Genomic DNA, 13,243 nt, shown 5'->3' with positions numbered 1-13,243 from the left:
CAGGCAGACTAGCGTTGTAAGAACGCTTGTGTTTACCTTCTGCTGGCAGTGAAGGTTGTCATGATGAGGACAGAACCAAACATACATGGACAACATATGGAGACACAATTACAAAAAAACAAAAAAAAACCCCACAATGAAAGGTTAAAAAGGAAAGCCAAATGTCAAAAAATCCTAAAGGTCAGTTTCTAAATCACGATCTTCCCCCATCCAAAGCAATCACACACAATTATGATTCAAATGAAAAGGAAAAGAAAACCAGGAAGACAAATGAAGCTGAAATGGATGGAAGGAACCGTGATTTAAAAAACAAACAAAACGAAAACATTTTCATTGACATCCAGCAGACATGCAGTATAAAACACATCTGTGGTTGAAAGGTGGCTGCATTCAGACCCAATTCCTGCAAAGACATCTCATTTGGGTTGCTTGGAAAATGAAAGTTTAAGAGATGACACCTTTTAAAAAAATTGCAAACAAATGTAACGTGAAACTGGCTTCCCCATCACAGTGAGAAAGAAGAAAAAGTGACGTTTTCCCAAACGCTGCTTATCTGATGCTGTGCGCACACGTTTCTCAACTGTTCTCAACCGTTTGTTGTAGAACAACATCCAATTTTTGAATTCATTAATTTTTTTTAATCAAAACTTTGTCAATACCGACAAAACAATAAAAATAGAGAGTAAGACACAGGCCATAATAATTTAGGAATTTATGCTTAAGAGTTGAAGAGCCTGAAATCTTCTGAAAGATTGGAGAGGAGATGGCATTCAGTGTGCCGGAGTGCATTTCTGGATGAGAGACCTAAAGCAGAAATGCAGATTCTTCAGAGTCTTTATGATACTTTATCTGTTAATGCGTTAAACTACACAAACAGCTAGCAGCTAAATGTTTATGAATCACTTCAGTTTTACTGGCTGTTGAGGGCTGGTTTAAGAGCTGGTTTTAGACGCAGATACAGACAATATTACAGATGAATAGAAGGCTGTTCCTTAGTTAATTGCAATATTATAAATATGTATTACCGTATTATTCATATTAAGTATTAGCTCAGTAAAAACAAACACGCACACACAGAAACATTAAGAATGATGGGATAAGCTTGGCAGAGAACCTTAATTTGACTAAATCTCATTAAAAGGTAAACCCCAATTGCTTTAATGCCTCTGATTTCCATTGCAACTATAAGAATACACATCTGTGTGTGAGAGTGAAAAGGTCTTGTTAGATGTTAGAGCGGACTATATCTATATTTCAACCCTTACCCACTTCTGGCTTTGCTGAAAAGGTCTATAAAGGAACAGCCGAAGGTCACTGTGAGAATTTTAAACAAACACACTTCAATAAAGTCTGCGTGTGTGTTTCTGTGCGTACGTGTGTGTGTGTGTGTGTGTGTGTGTGTGTGTGTGTGTGTGTGTGTGTGTGTGTGTGTGTGTAGCCAAAACAGCAAAGAGGATTTAAAGGCTTAGGCCCCTTTTAACCCAACAGGGTTTTACACAGTGATCTCCAGCCAAGACCAAAACACGCACACACACAAACACACACGTGACGTTAATTCAGCTGCGATCTAACTAACTTGGACTTGCAGCTATGTGTGTAGAAAAACTGGGTCTCTGAGTACTGCTGCATATATAAGGTTTTGTGATCTACTATAACATATACTTACATTTAACTGAAGTCCTTAACTCAGGTATAAAGTTGCAGAAAGGTCTTTCATGTGTCAAACTTGAATCTATCCTGCATTCAGGATAAATGTGTGGCACACATTTAGCTTTTTTGTGCCACATGCAAGTAAAAACCTACACAACTGAGAATTTATCTCTGCTAGTGTCACTATCCTCTTCACCAGTAGAGGGCGCTGTTCCCCGTATACTTTAAGTTGAACAGCATGTTTGGCCAATAAACAACTTTCTATTTTTTCCACACAGAGACCAGGTGGCACATCTCTGCAGGAGCAGCAGACGTACATGTCAGTGGATGCTTCACAGTTCTTGAAGTCCAATGTGTTTTAAAGGCTTACATTTGGCTGATTACATACAACAAAACATATTTTCATTGTTGGTGTTTGTGCGTCTCACCTTGCTGGCTTTCATCACATTGATTTGCTCTTCATTCACCGTGTCCTTGTTCTTTTCCAGGAAGCCGTCACACTGGTACTCCACCTGCCCAACGACACAGCAAAGCTTGTGTTACACTTAGGACGAGCGGGTGCCCCACTTTATGTGGCACTGCACAGCATTTCCAACCCACATACTGAGAAAATGGTCCAGTTTACAAAACTCAGCACACATAGAGGACACCTTTAATGAACGGTTGTAAGGGAAGCAGGGAAGGCTGCATCATGGGTCAAGTGCAAGTCAACAAGTCACAGTCTTTTACTGCTTAAGTGGCGCTCAACAGGGAAACTGAGCTATTCAGTTAATCATCATGAATGACACTAGCATCAATAAATAGAAATAGAACAAAAAAGCTATTAAAATGTACATGTGAGTGGGTGAAGCTGATGGAAAGACATTCTCAAAATTTTCAGCCTTTAATTATTTTTGCTTTAATAGATTTTTTCTATATATTATTGTTTTTGAATGCGGTGAGAATAATGACATGGAGTAACAGTGTACATGTGTGTCTGACAAGAAACGGGTAGCTCAAAAAAAGATATTAAAAGACACAGATGATTACCATAAGCTAAGAGTTTTATAATACAGGGAGCGAGGAGTATCTGGATACAATGATGTGCATTTGTCCTTTACATGCCAGAAATCAAACCTATAGTTTGCATTGTTTGTAATTTTGTCTACTGTTTAATCACTCGTGTCAACATCTCAAATCACTTGTCAGCATTAGTCTTGTGTTCCTCGTTGACTTACACAATGCACTAAGTTTATCAAATCAAATGTATTTGTATAGCACTGTTCAAACACAAGGCAATGCTTTACAGAGGGAAGGAGAGAGAAGGAAAAAAATCATGCAAGACATAAATGTACTGAAGAAGCACTCCAAACTTATTCATTTTATTTTGGTTTGCTATGATTCTGGGAGCGACATAGGTGACCTCTTCCTGGTGACGCGAGAGTTCCACATGTTTTGTAAAGTATGTTTGAAGTGTAATGTCGGAGATCATTTAGTGCTTAGTGAAAATTTTTTAAATCTGTCTTAGGAGTAGAGCTGGGCGATATGAGATTTTTTCATATCACGATATGTTCTTTTCATTTCAGGCGATAACGATATCTATCACGATATAAGCCAAATAACTATATTTGTAAGATTTAAATGTGCCGTTGCTCACAAGTAAAATGTGAAATAATCAGCAGCTTGTTTTTATTTAAATATTTATTTCCCATAATAAGTTCAACAGGGTAGATGTACTTAAGGAACATGAGACTTTTTCAGATAAATAAAGGCAAATATTGCAAACTACACAAAAGGCAGCCGCTAAAGCGTTTAAGTTTCAAAATAGAACAAACGAAACAGACTAAATTGTCAATTCCCCTTAGAAACAAAATATTAATTCTAAAAATAAATCTTAGTTTGTTTTACAGAAGAACAGACAAAACTGACTAACTTTTCTCAATATCAAATAAACTGAGAACTAAAAGGAAATTCTCAATCTCTCCTTGTTGTATAGCTTAGCTTTTCAAACAGTTTTAACAGTTACTTTAGTCTGACAAAAGCCGAATGACGAATTAGCGCTTCCAGTCAGAGACTGAGGCTACGTCCACACGTACACGGGTATTTTTGAAAACGGAGATTTTCCGTTTTCGTTTTAAAAAATAATCCCGTCCACACATAAAGGCAGAAATGAAGAAAAACGCTGCTAGGAACATGCCAAAGCAGCAGGTGGAGCTAGATTCCTAACCGTGCAGAAATATTGGCCAATCAGAAGTCTAGAAGCCTCGGTGGGAAAAAGTAAACAAAGCTGGGGCATAGAAGCAGAACAGAGTCGTATGTGTGGAGGGACAGTAACTGTGTGTATATGTAAGCATTTAAACACTGCAGAGAGTAGAATTAACAGTAACAGTATTGTAGAAATTCATTTCACCGAAACAATAACGTGGCGCACAGTGTGACGCATGCACCAGTTTATTGTATTTCCAGACTTGCTTTCGGCACATTTACAGTGCACGCTACTCTGTTTTTGTCAGACTTGAAATAGCCGAAATACCTTCACACTACGGAACTTCTATGGCTCTTCCGTTCGACAATCTCTCCGGCATTGGAACCATCATCTGTTTTCTCTTCGGTCACGCTCGGTTGATTTTTCTAGTCGGCACACTCATTTCCTCCATTACCCGCTGGCTGCTTCCCAAACAAACACACGTGCGGCTTGGCACTTGTGCTGTACGTAACAAGTCACGCGACGTGACGCTGCGGCTGTGATTGGTTCGGCTCTGCGCTGCTTAATTTGGATTGGCTGACCTTTTTTTTTTTTTTTTTTTTTTTTTTTTTTTTTTAAGAGGACAAGAGCGGCGAGGTCTATCGCGATAGCTTAATTTCTCTATCGAGTAAAAGTTATATCGCGATACATATCGTTATCGTTCTATCGCCCAGCTCTACTTAGGAGACACATAAAGTTTTTCTGTATATGCTTTAGAGAGGAATATTTTAATTTTTGTTGTTTTTTTTTTTAAATGGTAATAGACTTTGTCTGGTCTGTTGAAAATGCGTTGTTCCACAATTATTCTGGCCTGATTTAAAAATGTAACCATTTTTTTAGAACCTCTTTTAGAAACTCCAGCTATACAGACTTATTCAAGCTCTATGATCATGTGGTGACACTGATATGTAGAGTTGTGTGTCATAATTATGGTAAGAGATTTTATAATATCTAATAATTATTATAAAATTATTTTATTTGTTGGATCTGTTCAGCCCGAGTTACTCCTGTAAGAACTTAAGCTATAGGATGTATTTTTCCTCTTGGTAATGAGTCAAACTGAACTACAGTGAAAGCACATTTCATCTAATACAAAAAGTATAAATATTGGAAATCCTTAGACTTATATGGCTCTAGGTATCCTAATATAACATCATTTGGTCTTTTAATCCGCTTTCTCAGTAACCTTATAGTGAAGCTGTAAAAACAGAAATGAAAATTAATGCTTTGTCACACAGCATCTCAGAGGACAAAAAAAAAATTATTATTACACCACTACACGAACATGTCATTGCTAAAATGCTCATTTACGTTAGAGCACCGATAATTTTTTATTTATTTATTTTTTTAAATAGTCCATCTTCCTACCCTAAAAATACCTCACACGTGCAGTTAATCTGTTCCCTCATGCTGTTAAATCTTTTAAATCAACCTTTTTAAATGTACACAAACACTTATGATACACCAAAAAAAAGAAAAAGAAATGTAACAACCTAATATGTAACAGTGTGGAAACACAAAGCATACAGTCTGACAGACCCACCTTGTCTGCAAAATGTTGGATGATGAAGGCGCGGTTGGACATGCGAGGCTTCTCAAACAGGGAACAAGTCTTTAGGTGGGTGTTGTACAGCTTTTGAGCCCATGAGTCATCCGAACCTTTAGGCATCTGTTACAGAAAAAAAGAAACCATGAATAATGCATTTTCATCTTTTCAGAAATTACAATGTTTATTTCAGTTGTTTGATTGAACTTTTTCTTGTCATTCATTGCATACTGACAAACATACGTCCTTGCCATAATGTGAGAAATGCGTTCCCACCTCAAATGTCAACAACCTGTAAAATGACCTTGCAGAGTTTGAGAGCGACAGAGAGATAAGCTCAACAGACACAGGACAAGAAACTAGAGCCTTTAATATCACAGCTGCCACAGCATTAACTAAAACAAAGCTCAATTCTGTTTATTTCATACACGCTCAATATTTCATTCCAGTCTTACTAACATGAATGAACATAAACTAAAAACAACCTCACGTCCGCCTCTTGTTTAGTTTCACAGTGAGAAAGAAGAAAAAGAGAGCTGTGGTTAATATTTAGCTTTGGGTTTCTCAGTTTTAGGTATTGGTGACTTTAGCCTTGTGTGTGGTGGGAGGCAATGACAAGCTGCAGGCTGACGTCAAAAAATGGAAAGCAGAATGTGGGTGTGAATGAAGAAACCCACAGGCCTCTGCTTAACATGCAGCACAGGCTCAGTTTACTTTATTTTGCTTGTTTATATTCATGAGAAAGTTTATGTAAGTAACTTATGTAATGTAATTCCTTTCTTTTTCTTTAAAGATATGTAGTTGGAGAAAGTCGGTTCTTAAAAACTTTTGCATGAAGAGCAAACTGCTCAAATAGAAGACAAACGTGAAGAATGATGCAACCTAAGCAACAGAATCGCTGACCGTGATATAACTGATCTGAAATACACCGGTGAAGTAATCAATCGGTGTAGTAAACAAGATTGATCGCCTTGTAAAAATGAAACGCTCTGCTGGGAAAACTGCTGTTAAAGTAACATGTAGCACCAACCACAGCATTGCTGTATTAGGATGATGCACAAGCCAGTCCACAGAAACTGCTCGGGAACACAACAATTACCCTGTATTCACCCACGCAGTGCTAATCTAGAACCAGTGCCATGCATTTCTACATATAAAACACTGACACCTGTACAAACTAGCACCAGCATGGGACCACAGAATTGCTAGGTTCAGAGTTCAGTGGCTAAGGGAGGGATTATCATCAGACCTAGCCCACAGATTCAACTCCCATGATGATTTACTTCTCACAGAACTAGCAGGAACTCTACAAATCGAATTAGCTCGAACCTAAGAAACTGCAACCAAGTATTTCAATGTTGTGCCCGTTCTGCATACACTATTTGTCGGGTAAAATAAGACATACCCTGCACTCCTCGTCCAACAGGTCCAGGATGCCCATCTTAGCTTCTATGAGGTTGATGCACGGCTGATTGTCATAGAAGTCGATCAGAGTCCAGGGGATCTGCTCCTTCATGTACTCCTCCTGCTCCAGTTTGAACACATGCTGTGCAGACAGAAACACACAGTTAGGTATTTAACTTTATTAGTATTTACAACCTTTAAATATAAGGAGTGGCCTAACAAGAGTTATGCTGCTCTTTATAAATTATTTACATTGATTTTTTTCATGTAAATTGTCCATTATTTATTTCTATTTTTAAACTCTGAGGTTTTTCATGGAATTTGCATATTTTGTTCAGAACCACCACTGACATGCTTTTGAAGTTTGTGAACTGCCACGTTTTGATTGAGGGCAGCTATTGATCGTTTGCTTTTTGCTGCTGCTTACCATGTTGAACTGTTGCTGCAGCTTCTCATTAGCGTAGTTGATACAGAACTGCTCAAAGCTGTTGATTTCAAATGTCTCAAACCTTGTGAAGAACAAGAGTGATGTTAATGACCTGAAACACACTTTTTCACTGCTGTGTTTTAATTTGATGAGCAAACTCAGACAAATCCTGCGAAAGAATGATGCTAAAAAGCTCAGACTGATTAGCTACCCCTTTGTAACTACTACATACTTTGAAAGTACTACACAGACATACCCGTAGATGTCGAGGACTCCGATGAAGGAGTGCTGTTTAACATTTGTCACCAGAGCCTTGTTGACGTGTTCCACAATCCAGTTGAAGAGCTTGGCGTAGATATGTTTGGACAGGGCATCACGGGCATTCGTGGCCTGCAGACGAGGGAGGGGCTTGATATACGTCTCTGTGGCCGTCTTCAGCTTCCTGTGGCACAGCCACTGGGACATATCCTGGTAGGTCACGCCCACCAGCTCGCAAAACGCCATCAGGTGACGGTTGTTGGGCTACATCAGAAAGAAGAAGTTTTTATCTCCACTATCCAACACAAAAGTGATCCATCTATGATGTGGCTCCACATCACAGATGGATATGATGTGGGGCCACTAAATGCATCTTTAGGGAGGAATAAGTGGGGAAAAAAGTGGCTTTTATTAAAAAATTCTAAAACAAAAGAACAAATAGATCCCAGTGGAATTAATCCAAACAACTAAAGCTGCAGCCTCATTTCTGCCTCTACCTATTTACTAATTTTAAAGCTTCTTAGCTTGTAAGCACGTGATAGGCTCATGAATACGCAAACTGTGAATACAAGGTACCTACAGGTATAAGCAAGCAAGCTTTTGAAAAACCCCTAAAATTGAAATTCAGAACAAACTGGCTGGCATTACCATGTTCAGAGTTCCTACCGGGGGATTTAAAGCACAAGTATGAAGGATTCTTCTGTTTTCAAGGCATTCTTTAAGGAATGACCTACATCATTTAGTTTGATCAGGGATGCAAAACTCATTTTACATCAAGGGCCACATACAGTCCACTTTGATCTAAAGTGGAGCTGAACTGAGAAAGTCCCTCCTAATTACGACACTTATTTATGCAACAGCCCAGTGATACGCTCCCCCTTTTCTTTATGCAGTATGAAGAGTATCCTCACAGGAATAACGCTGCTGTCTGCATCTCTGTCCTTAATCTCCACATTTCCCAGATGAAGAATGGCAGCCAAAACCTGGAACAAACCCATCTGATAGGACTCATTAATACCTGCAGAGGACACACAAACACATCCCTAGGTTTTTACTTCCATTTTTTCCATACAGATTTCAACCTGCGTGTATTTTTTAGGTGTGTGAGTTACCCAGCAAGGAAAAAGCATTGCGTGTGGTGCAAAGCTCCTTGGTGTCATCCACTCCGTCGATAACGGGGCTGCGGCCCTGCCTCGTGTACAGGAAGTCATTTGCACTGCCTGAATAGAGACACAGAGGGGCAAACATGGAACAGTGAGTCTTACATTGTGCTACTTGGACACGTGTGCTACTAAAACCTCAGCCACTAACTAGGAAGGTGTGTATTACAATCATATGCTGCGACATTGTGTCCAGAATGAACTCAACGTGCAACCTTGCAACTAACCAGAGCTGCAATCCTGGTTTGCTGAACTGAAGGATCAAATAAAACAAGGACACAAAATTGTGGTCATCAAACGAATCTCATGGTCAGATTTCAGAAGATTTTCTACAGGCCCTACTACTTCTACTTTCTAAAGGCCCTGGTCTCTATTTAAGGTAATACGTCATATTCTGCTGAGCTGAAGTTTTCTGTTTTTGTTTCATTGTTATTAACAACTTATTCACTGTATCTTCCTGAGTTTAGGTAGAAATGATCATAATCTGTTTTTATTCTGTGACACTGACTCACTCAGAGTGATGCTGGGTGTTTGTTCACTGTCAGCTCAGGAGACTGATAACGTGGAAAACTCTCAGTTCTCAGAAATGAACAAAATCAAGAACGCTTCTTCTGCGTATGAGCCCAACTTTCTTACAATCGGTTTCTTTATACACACTTAACACCGAATTAGGGCATGGTCTGTTGCCTGGCAACAAGAGTCAGTGACATGACTGTGACAACCACTCCATTAACTGAGCCAGGAAGTTAGCAGGAGAGGAAAAGACAGCAGCTGCGTGTGTGTGTGTGTGTGTGTGTGTGTGTGTGTGTGTGTGTGTGTGTGTGTGTGTGTGTGTGTGTGTAGGAGATAGAAAGAGTGCCAAGTGAGTGGCAGTAAATGGCAGTGCCAGCAGAGAGTGTGTGTCCATGACTAGGATGAGCAGGTGCAGGTCCACAGTGGGAGCGCTCTATAAGGGAGCCTGATGAACCAGAGAATCAATGAGTCACAGTTCAGTTCCTACAGCAGGAACTTTGCCTGATGCATCTAAGCTGATATCTTACTAATAATTTAGAGAAATCTCTGACTGTCCATCTATGTGTGTTTCATTCATCTCATCAACTGCTTGTCCAATCATACTAGTGCCAGACCATTACACTAACCTGAACCTATATATATCTAAACGAGATCTAGATCTTTGGGCAGGATGCTTTGCATTTGTCGTTTCATTTTTTTTTTTAATGCTCTAAAACACATAAAAATCAAGAAGCAATTTCAATCTAAGCCTAATTTTTATTGCTCATTACAAAGTCAGTGACTTCTTGAGCCAATGGATTTCACCGTTCTGGCATACTGTCTACAGCAAGAGTGACTCACAAGCCGAAAAAATAAATACACTTGGGAAAGGAAATTCCCCCTGTCTGTTAAGTCATTTTAATGAAATGCTTTCACTTTACAGCATAAAGTGAAAGTCTAACCATTATGTTCCATTTGTGGGTAAGTTTCATTCACAAAAATATAACAGACGAATGAGGAAGGAAGTTAGTTCTAGTTACAGCTGGTCTTTCGTAGCCTTAAACAAAAAACAAAAAAACCCATAACCTTTCAGCATATTGTAAATTATTCACTTGCCTCCTCTTGCCTCGTTTTTAAATGATGACTTTGTCTAACATAAGATCTTTTTTAGGCATCATCAGATTACGAGTAGAATGTAGTATATGTGCTGAAAGGGTCAGAGGAGGAAGTGAGTAGTCTGGGGTTGAATCCCAGCTGTGTACGCACGTGCTCATCTGGTGATCGGTGCTTAGAACAGGGAGCGTTTTTTTTGCCTCTCCTAGTTTTCTGTTCTGTAACATATTTACAGGAGTCCGATGCCACCACCAGCATGACTCATATTAGAGGTCTGGACTGCTTGTGAAATCTATTTGCACCTAAAATTGAAGTGAAAAAGAAAAAGATCACTCTTATGTGGCACTTAATGTTTTTTTTCATGAGGTCTAAACAAGTAACAACCTCTGGGGCTGGAAAAAAAAAAAAAAATAGCACTGAAGCGTTGAAGTGCCATAAACTGCATTTCCTCTGCTTCCTCCACTTCAAGGCTGCTTTAAAAAGTGAGTTTATCCCCACAGACGTCCATATTAAATTGCCCCACATTAAAGCATTTAAAAACATGCTTACACCCTGGTACGAAAACAGTTGCGGTCTCTATGGATAGTCTCCCCCTTCAGCGAGCGATTTATTTATTTATTTATATTTAATTAAGAGGTGTGGCCACTTTGATTGGCAAATGTACAACACAAGACTCCTGTATCCCCTGGCTGTCTTCTAGGCCTCAGCTGTGCTGGCTGAACAGTGGACTGGATTTCTCTTCTCTGTTTGTGCTATTGGTGCCTTTTGGGGCTTTTAATGGCACAGTCTGTCTAATAATACGGTTTGATTTGTGATACAGACCATCCAAGAAGTTTGTGTTTCCATTTTGGTGAAATTCTTGTTTTTTTAATACTCTATTGCTTGGCACTACTTTGCATATATTTATGTGACTGCATGCAGTTCATGCAGCTCATGAGCTTGCTAATCAAGCTAGCTAGCATTAGCTCGCAAATTAGCACTCTAACCTCTTGTCTAAATTAGGAACCTTCTGGCTTTAAAAACACTGACATTGTTAAATGCTGATGTTGAGGCTCCAAAATGTATAGTGCAAACCAACAGCTTTCTATACTTCTTGGCCTGTATACATCCATCTTTCATACAGATCATTGGTTTGGCGCTCTCAAAATGAGTGAGACCATGATGGCAACTTTTATAAAGTCTGAACCTCTAAAGCATTTCATTAATAGCCATGTGTGTTCAGGTGCTGCAAATGAATTTAGCACTTCTACAGCTAGAGCTTTTGTATTTAATTCCATTGTCAGTATACAGTGGGGCAAAAAAGTATTTAGTCAGCCACCGATTGTGCAAGTTCCCCCACTTAAAATGATGACAGAGGTCAGTAATTTGCACCAGAGGTACACTTCAACTGTGAGAGACAGAATGTGAAAAAAAAATCCATGAATTCACATGGTAGGATTTGTAAAGAATTTATTCGTAAATCAGGGTGGAAAATAAGTATTTGGTCACCTCAAACAAGGAAAATCTCTGGCTCTCACAGACGTGTAACGTCTTCTGTGAGAAGCTTTTCTGTCCCCCACTCGTTACCTGTATGAATGGCACCTGTTTGAACTCATCATCTCTATAAAAGACACCCGTCCACAGCCTCAAACAGTCAGACTCCAAACTCCGCCATGGCCAAGACCAAAGAGCTTTCGAAGGACACCAGGAAAAGTATTGTAGACCTGCACCAGACTGGGAAGAGTGAATCTACAATAGGCAAGCAGCTTGGTGTGAAAAAATCAACTGTGGGAGCAATCATCAGAAAATGGAAGACATACAAGACCACTGATAATCTCCCTCGATCTGGGGCTCCACGCAAGATCTCATCCCGTGGGGTCAAAATGATCATGAGAACGGTGAGCAAAGATCCCAGAACCACACGGGGGGACCTGGTGAATGACCTGCAGAGAGCTGGGACCAAAGTAACAAAGGTCACCATCAGTAACACACTACAACGGCAGGGAATCAAATCCCGCAGTGCCAGACGTGTTCCGCTGCTGAAGCCAGTGCATGTCCAGGCCCGTCTGAAGTTTGCCAGAGAGCACATGGATGATACAGCAGAGGACTGGGAGAATGTCATGTGGTCAGATGAAACCAAAGTAGAACTTTTTGGTATAAACTCAACTCGTCGTGTTTGGAGGAAGAAGAATACTGAGTTGCATCCCAAGAACACCATACCTACTGTGAAGCATGGGGGTGGAAACATCATGCTATGGGGCTGTTTTTCTGCCAAGGGGACAGGACGACTGATCCGTGTTAAGGACAGAATGAATGGGGCCATGTATCGTGAGATTTTGAGCCAAAACCTCCTTCCATCAGTGAGAACTCTGAAGATGAAACGAGGCTGGGTCTTCCAACATGACAATGATCCAAAACACACCGCCCGGGCAACAAAGGAGTGGCTCCGTAAGAAGCATTTGAAAGTCCTGGAGTGGCCTAGCCAGTCTCCAGACCTCAACCCCATAGAAAATCTGTGGCGGGAGTTGAAAGTCCGTGTTGCTCGGCGACAGCCCCAAAACATCACTGCTCTCGAGAAGATCTGCATGGAGGAATGGGCCAAAATACCAGCTACTGTGTGTGCAAACCTGGTAAAGACCTATAGTAAACGTTTGACCTCTGTTATTGCCAACAAAGGTTATGTTACAAAGTATTGAGTTGTATTTTTGTTATTGACCAAATACTTATTTTCCACCCTGATTTACGAATAAATTCTTTACAAATCCTACCATGTGGATTCATGGATTTTTTTTTCACATTCTGTCTCTCACAGTTGAAGTGTACCTCTGGTGCAAATTACTGACCTCTGTCATCATTTTAGGTGGGGGAACTTGCACAATCGGTGGCTGACTAAATACTTTTTTGCCCCACTGTACATATATGTATATACATATACGTGTGTGTGTGTGTGTGTGTGTGTGTGTGTGTGTGTGTGTAACGTGTATCTGACC

At 39.9% G+C, this 13,243-nt stretch overlaps 1 protein-coding gene across 5 annotated transcripts in view; it reads right to left on the bottom strand.

The window, feature by feature from the left end:
- Window positions 1–13,243, bottom strand: part of myo5aa (myosin VAa) — a 65,535-nt gene that overhangs the window by 26,963 nt on the left and 25,329 nt on the right. For all 5 annotated transcript variants that reach the window (XM_086271440.1, XM_086271127.1, XM_086271201.1 and 2 more), the window contains exons 8-14: window positions 8,622–8,729; window positions 8,421–8,527; window positions 7,508–7,773; window positions 7,252–7,333; window positions 6,826–6,966; window positions 5,418–5,543; window positions 2,079–2,162 (exon numbers count right to left, since the gene is read on the bottom strand). In XM_086271440.1, the coding sequence (XP_086127566.1) occupies window positions 2,079–2,162; window positions 5,418–5,543; window positions 6,826–6,966; window positions 7,252–7,333; window positions 7,508–7,773; window positions 8,421–8,527; window positions 8,622–8,729 (914 nt within the window). The remainder of the gene's footprint in view (window positions 1–2,078; window positions 2,163–5,417; window positions 5,544–6,825; window positions 6,967–7,251; window positions 7,334–7,507; window positions 7,774–8,420; window positions 8,528–8,621; window positions 8,730–13,243) is intronic.

Source organism: Aulonocara sp. 'chitande type north' Nkhata Bay, linkage group LG1, assembly GCF_057382095.1.
Source record: "Aulonocara sp. 'chitande type north' Nkhata Bay isolate Kocher_YH1m ecotype deep benthic linkage group LG1, A_spYH_male_GT1.1, whole genome shotgun sequence".
NCBI lineage: Eukaryota > Metazoa > Chordata > Actinopteri > Cichliformes > Cichlidae > Aulonocara > Aulonocara sp. 'chitande type north' Nkhata Bay.
The sequence above is the reverse complement of the archived record's forward strand: the minus strand, read 5'-3'. Positions and strand labels throughout refer to the sequence as shown.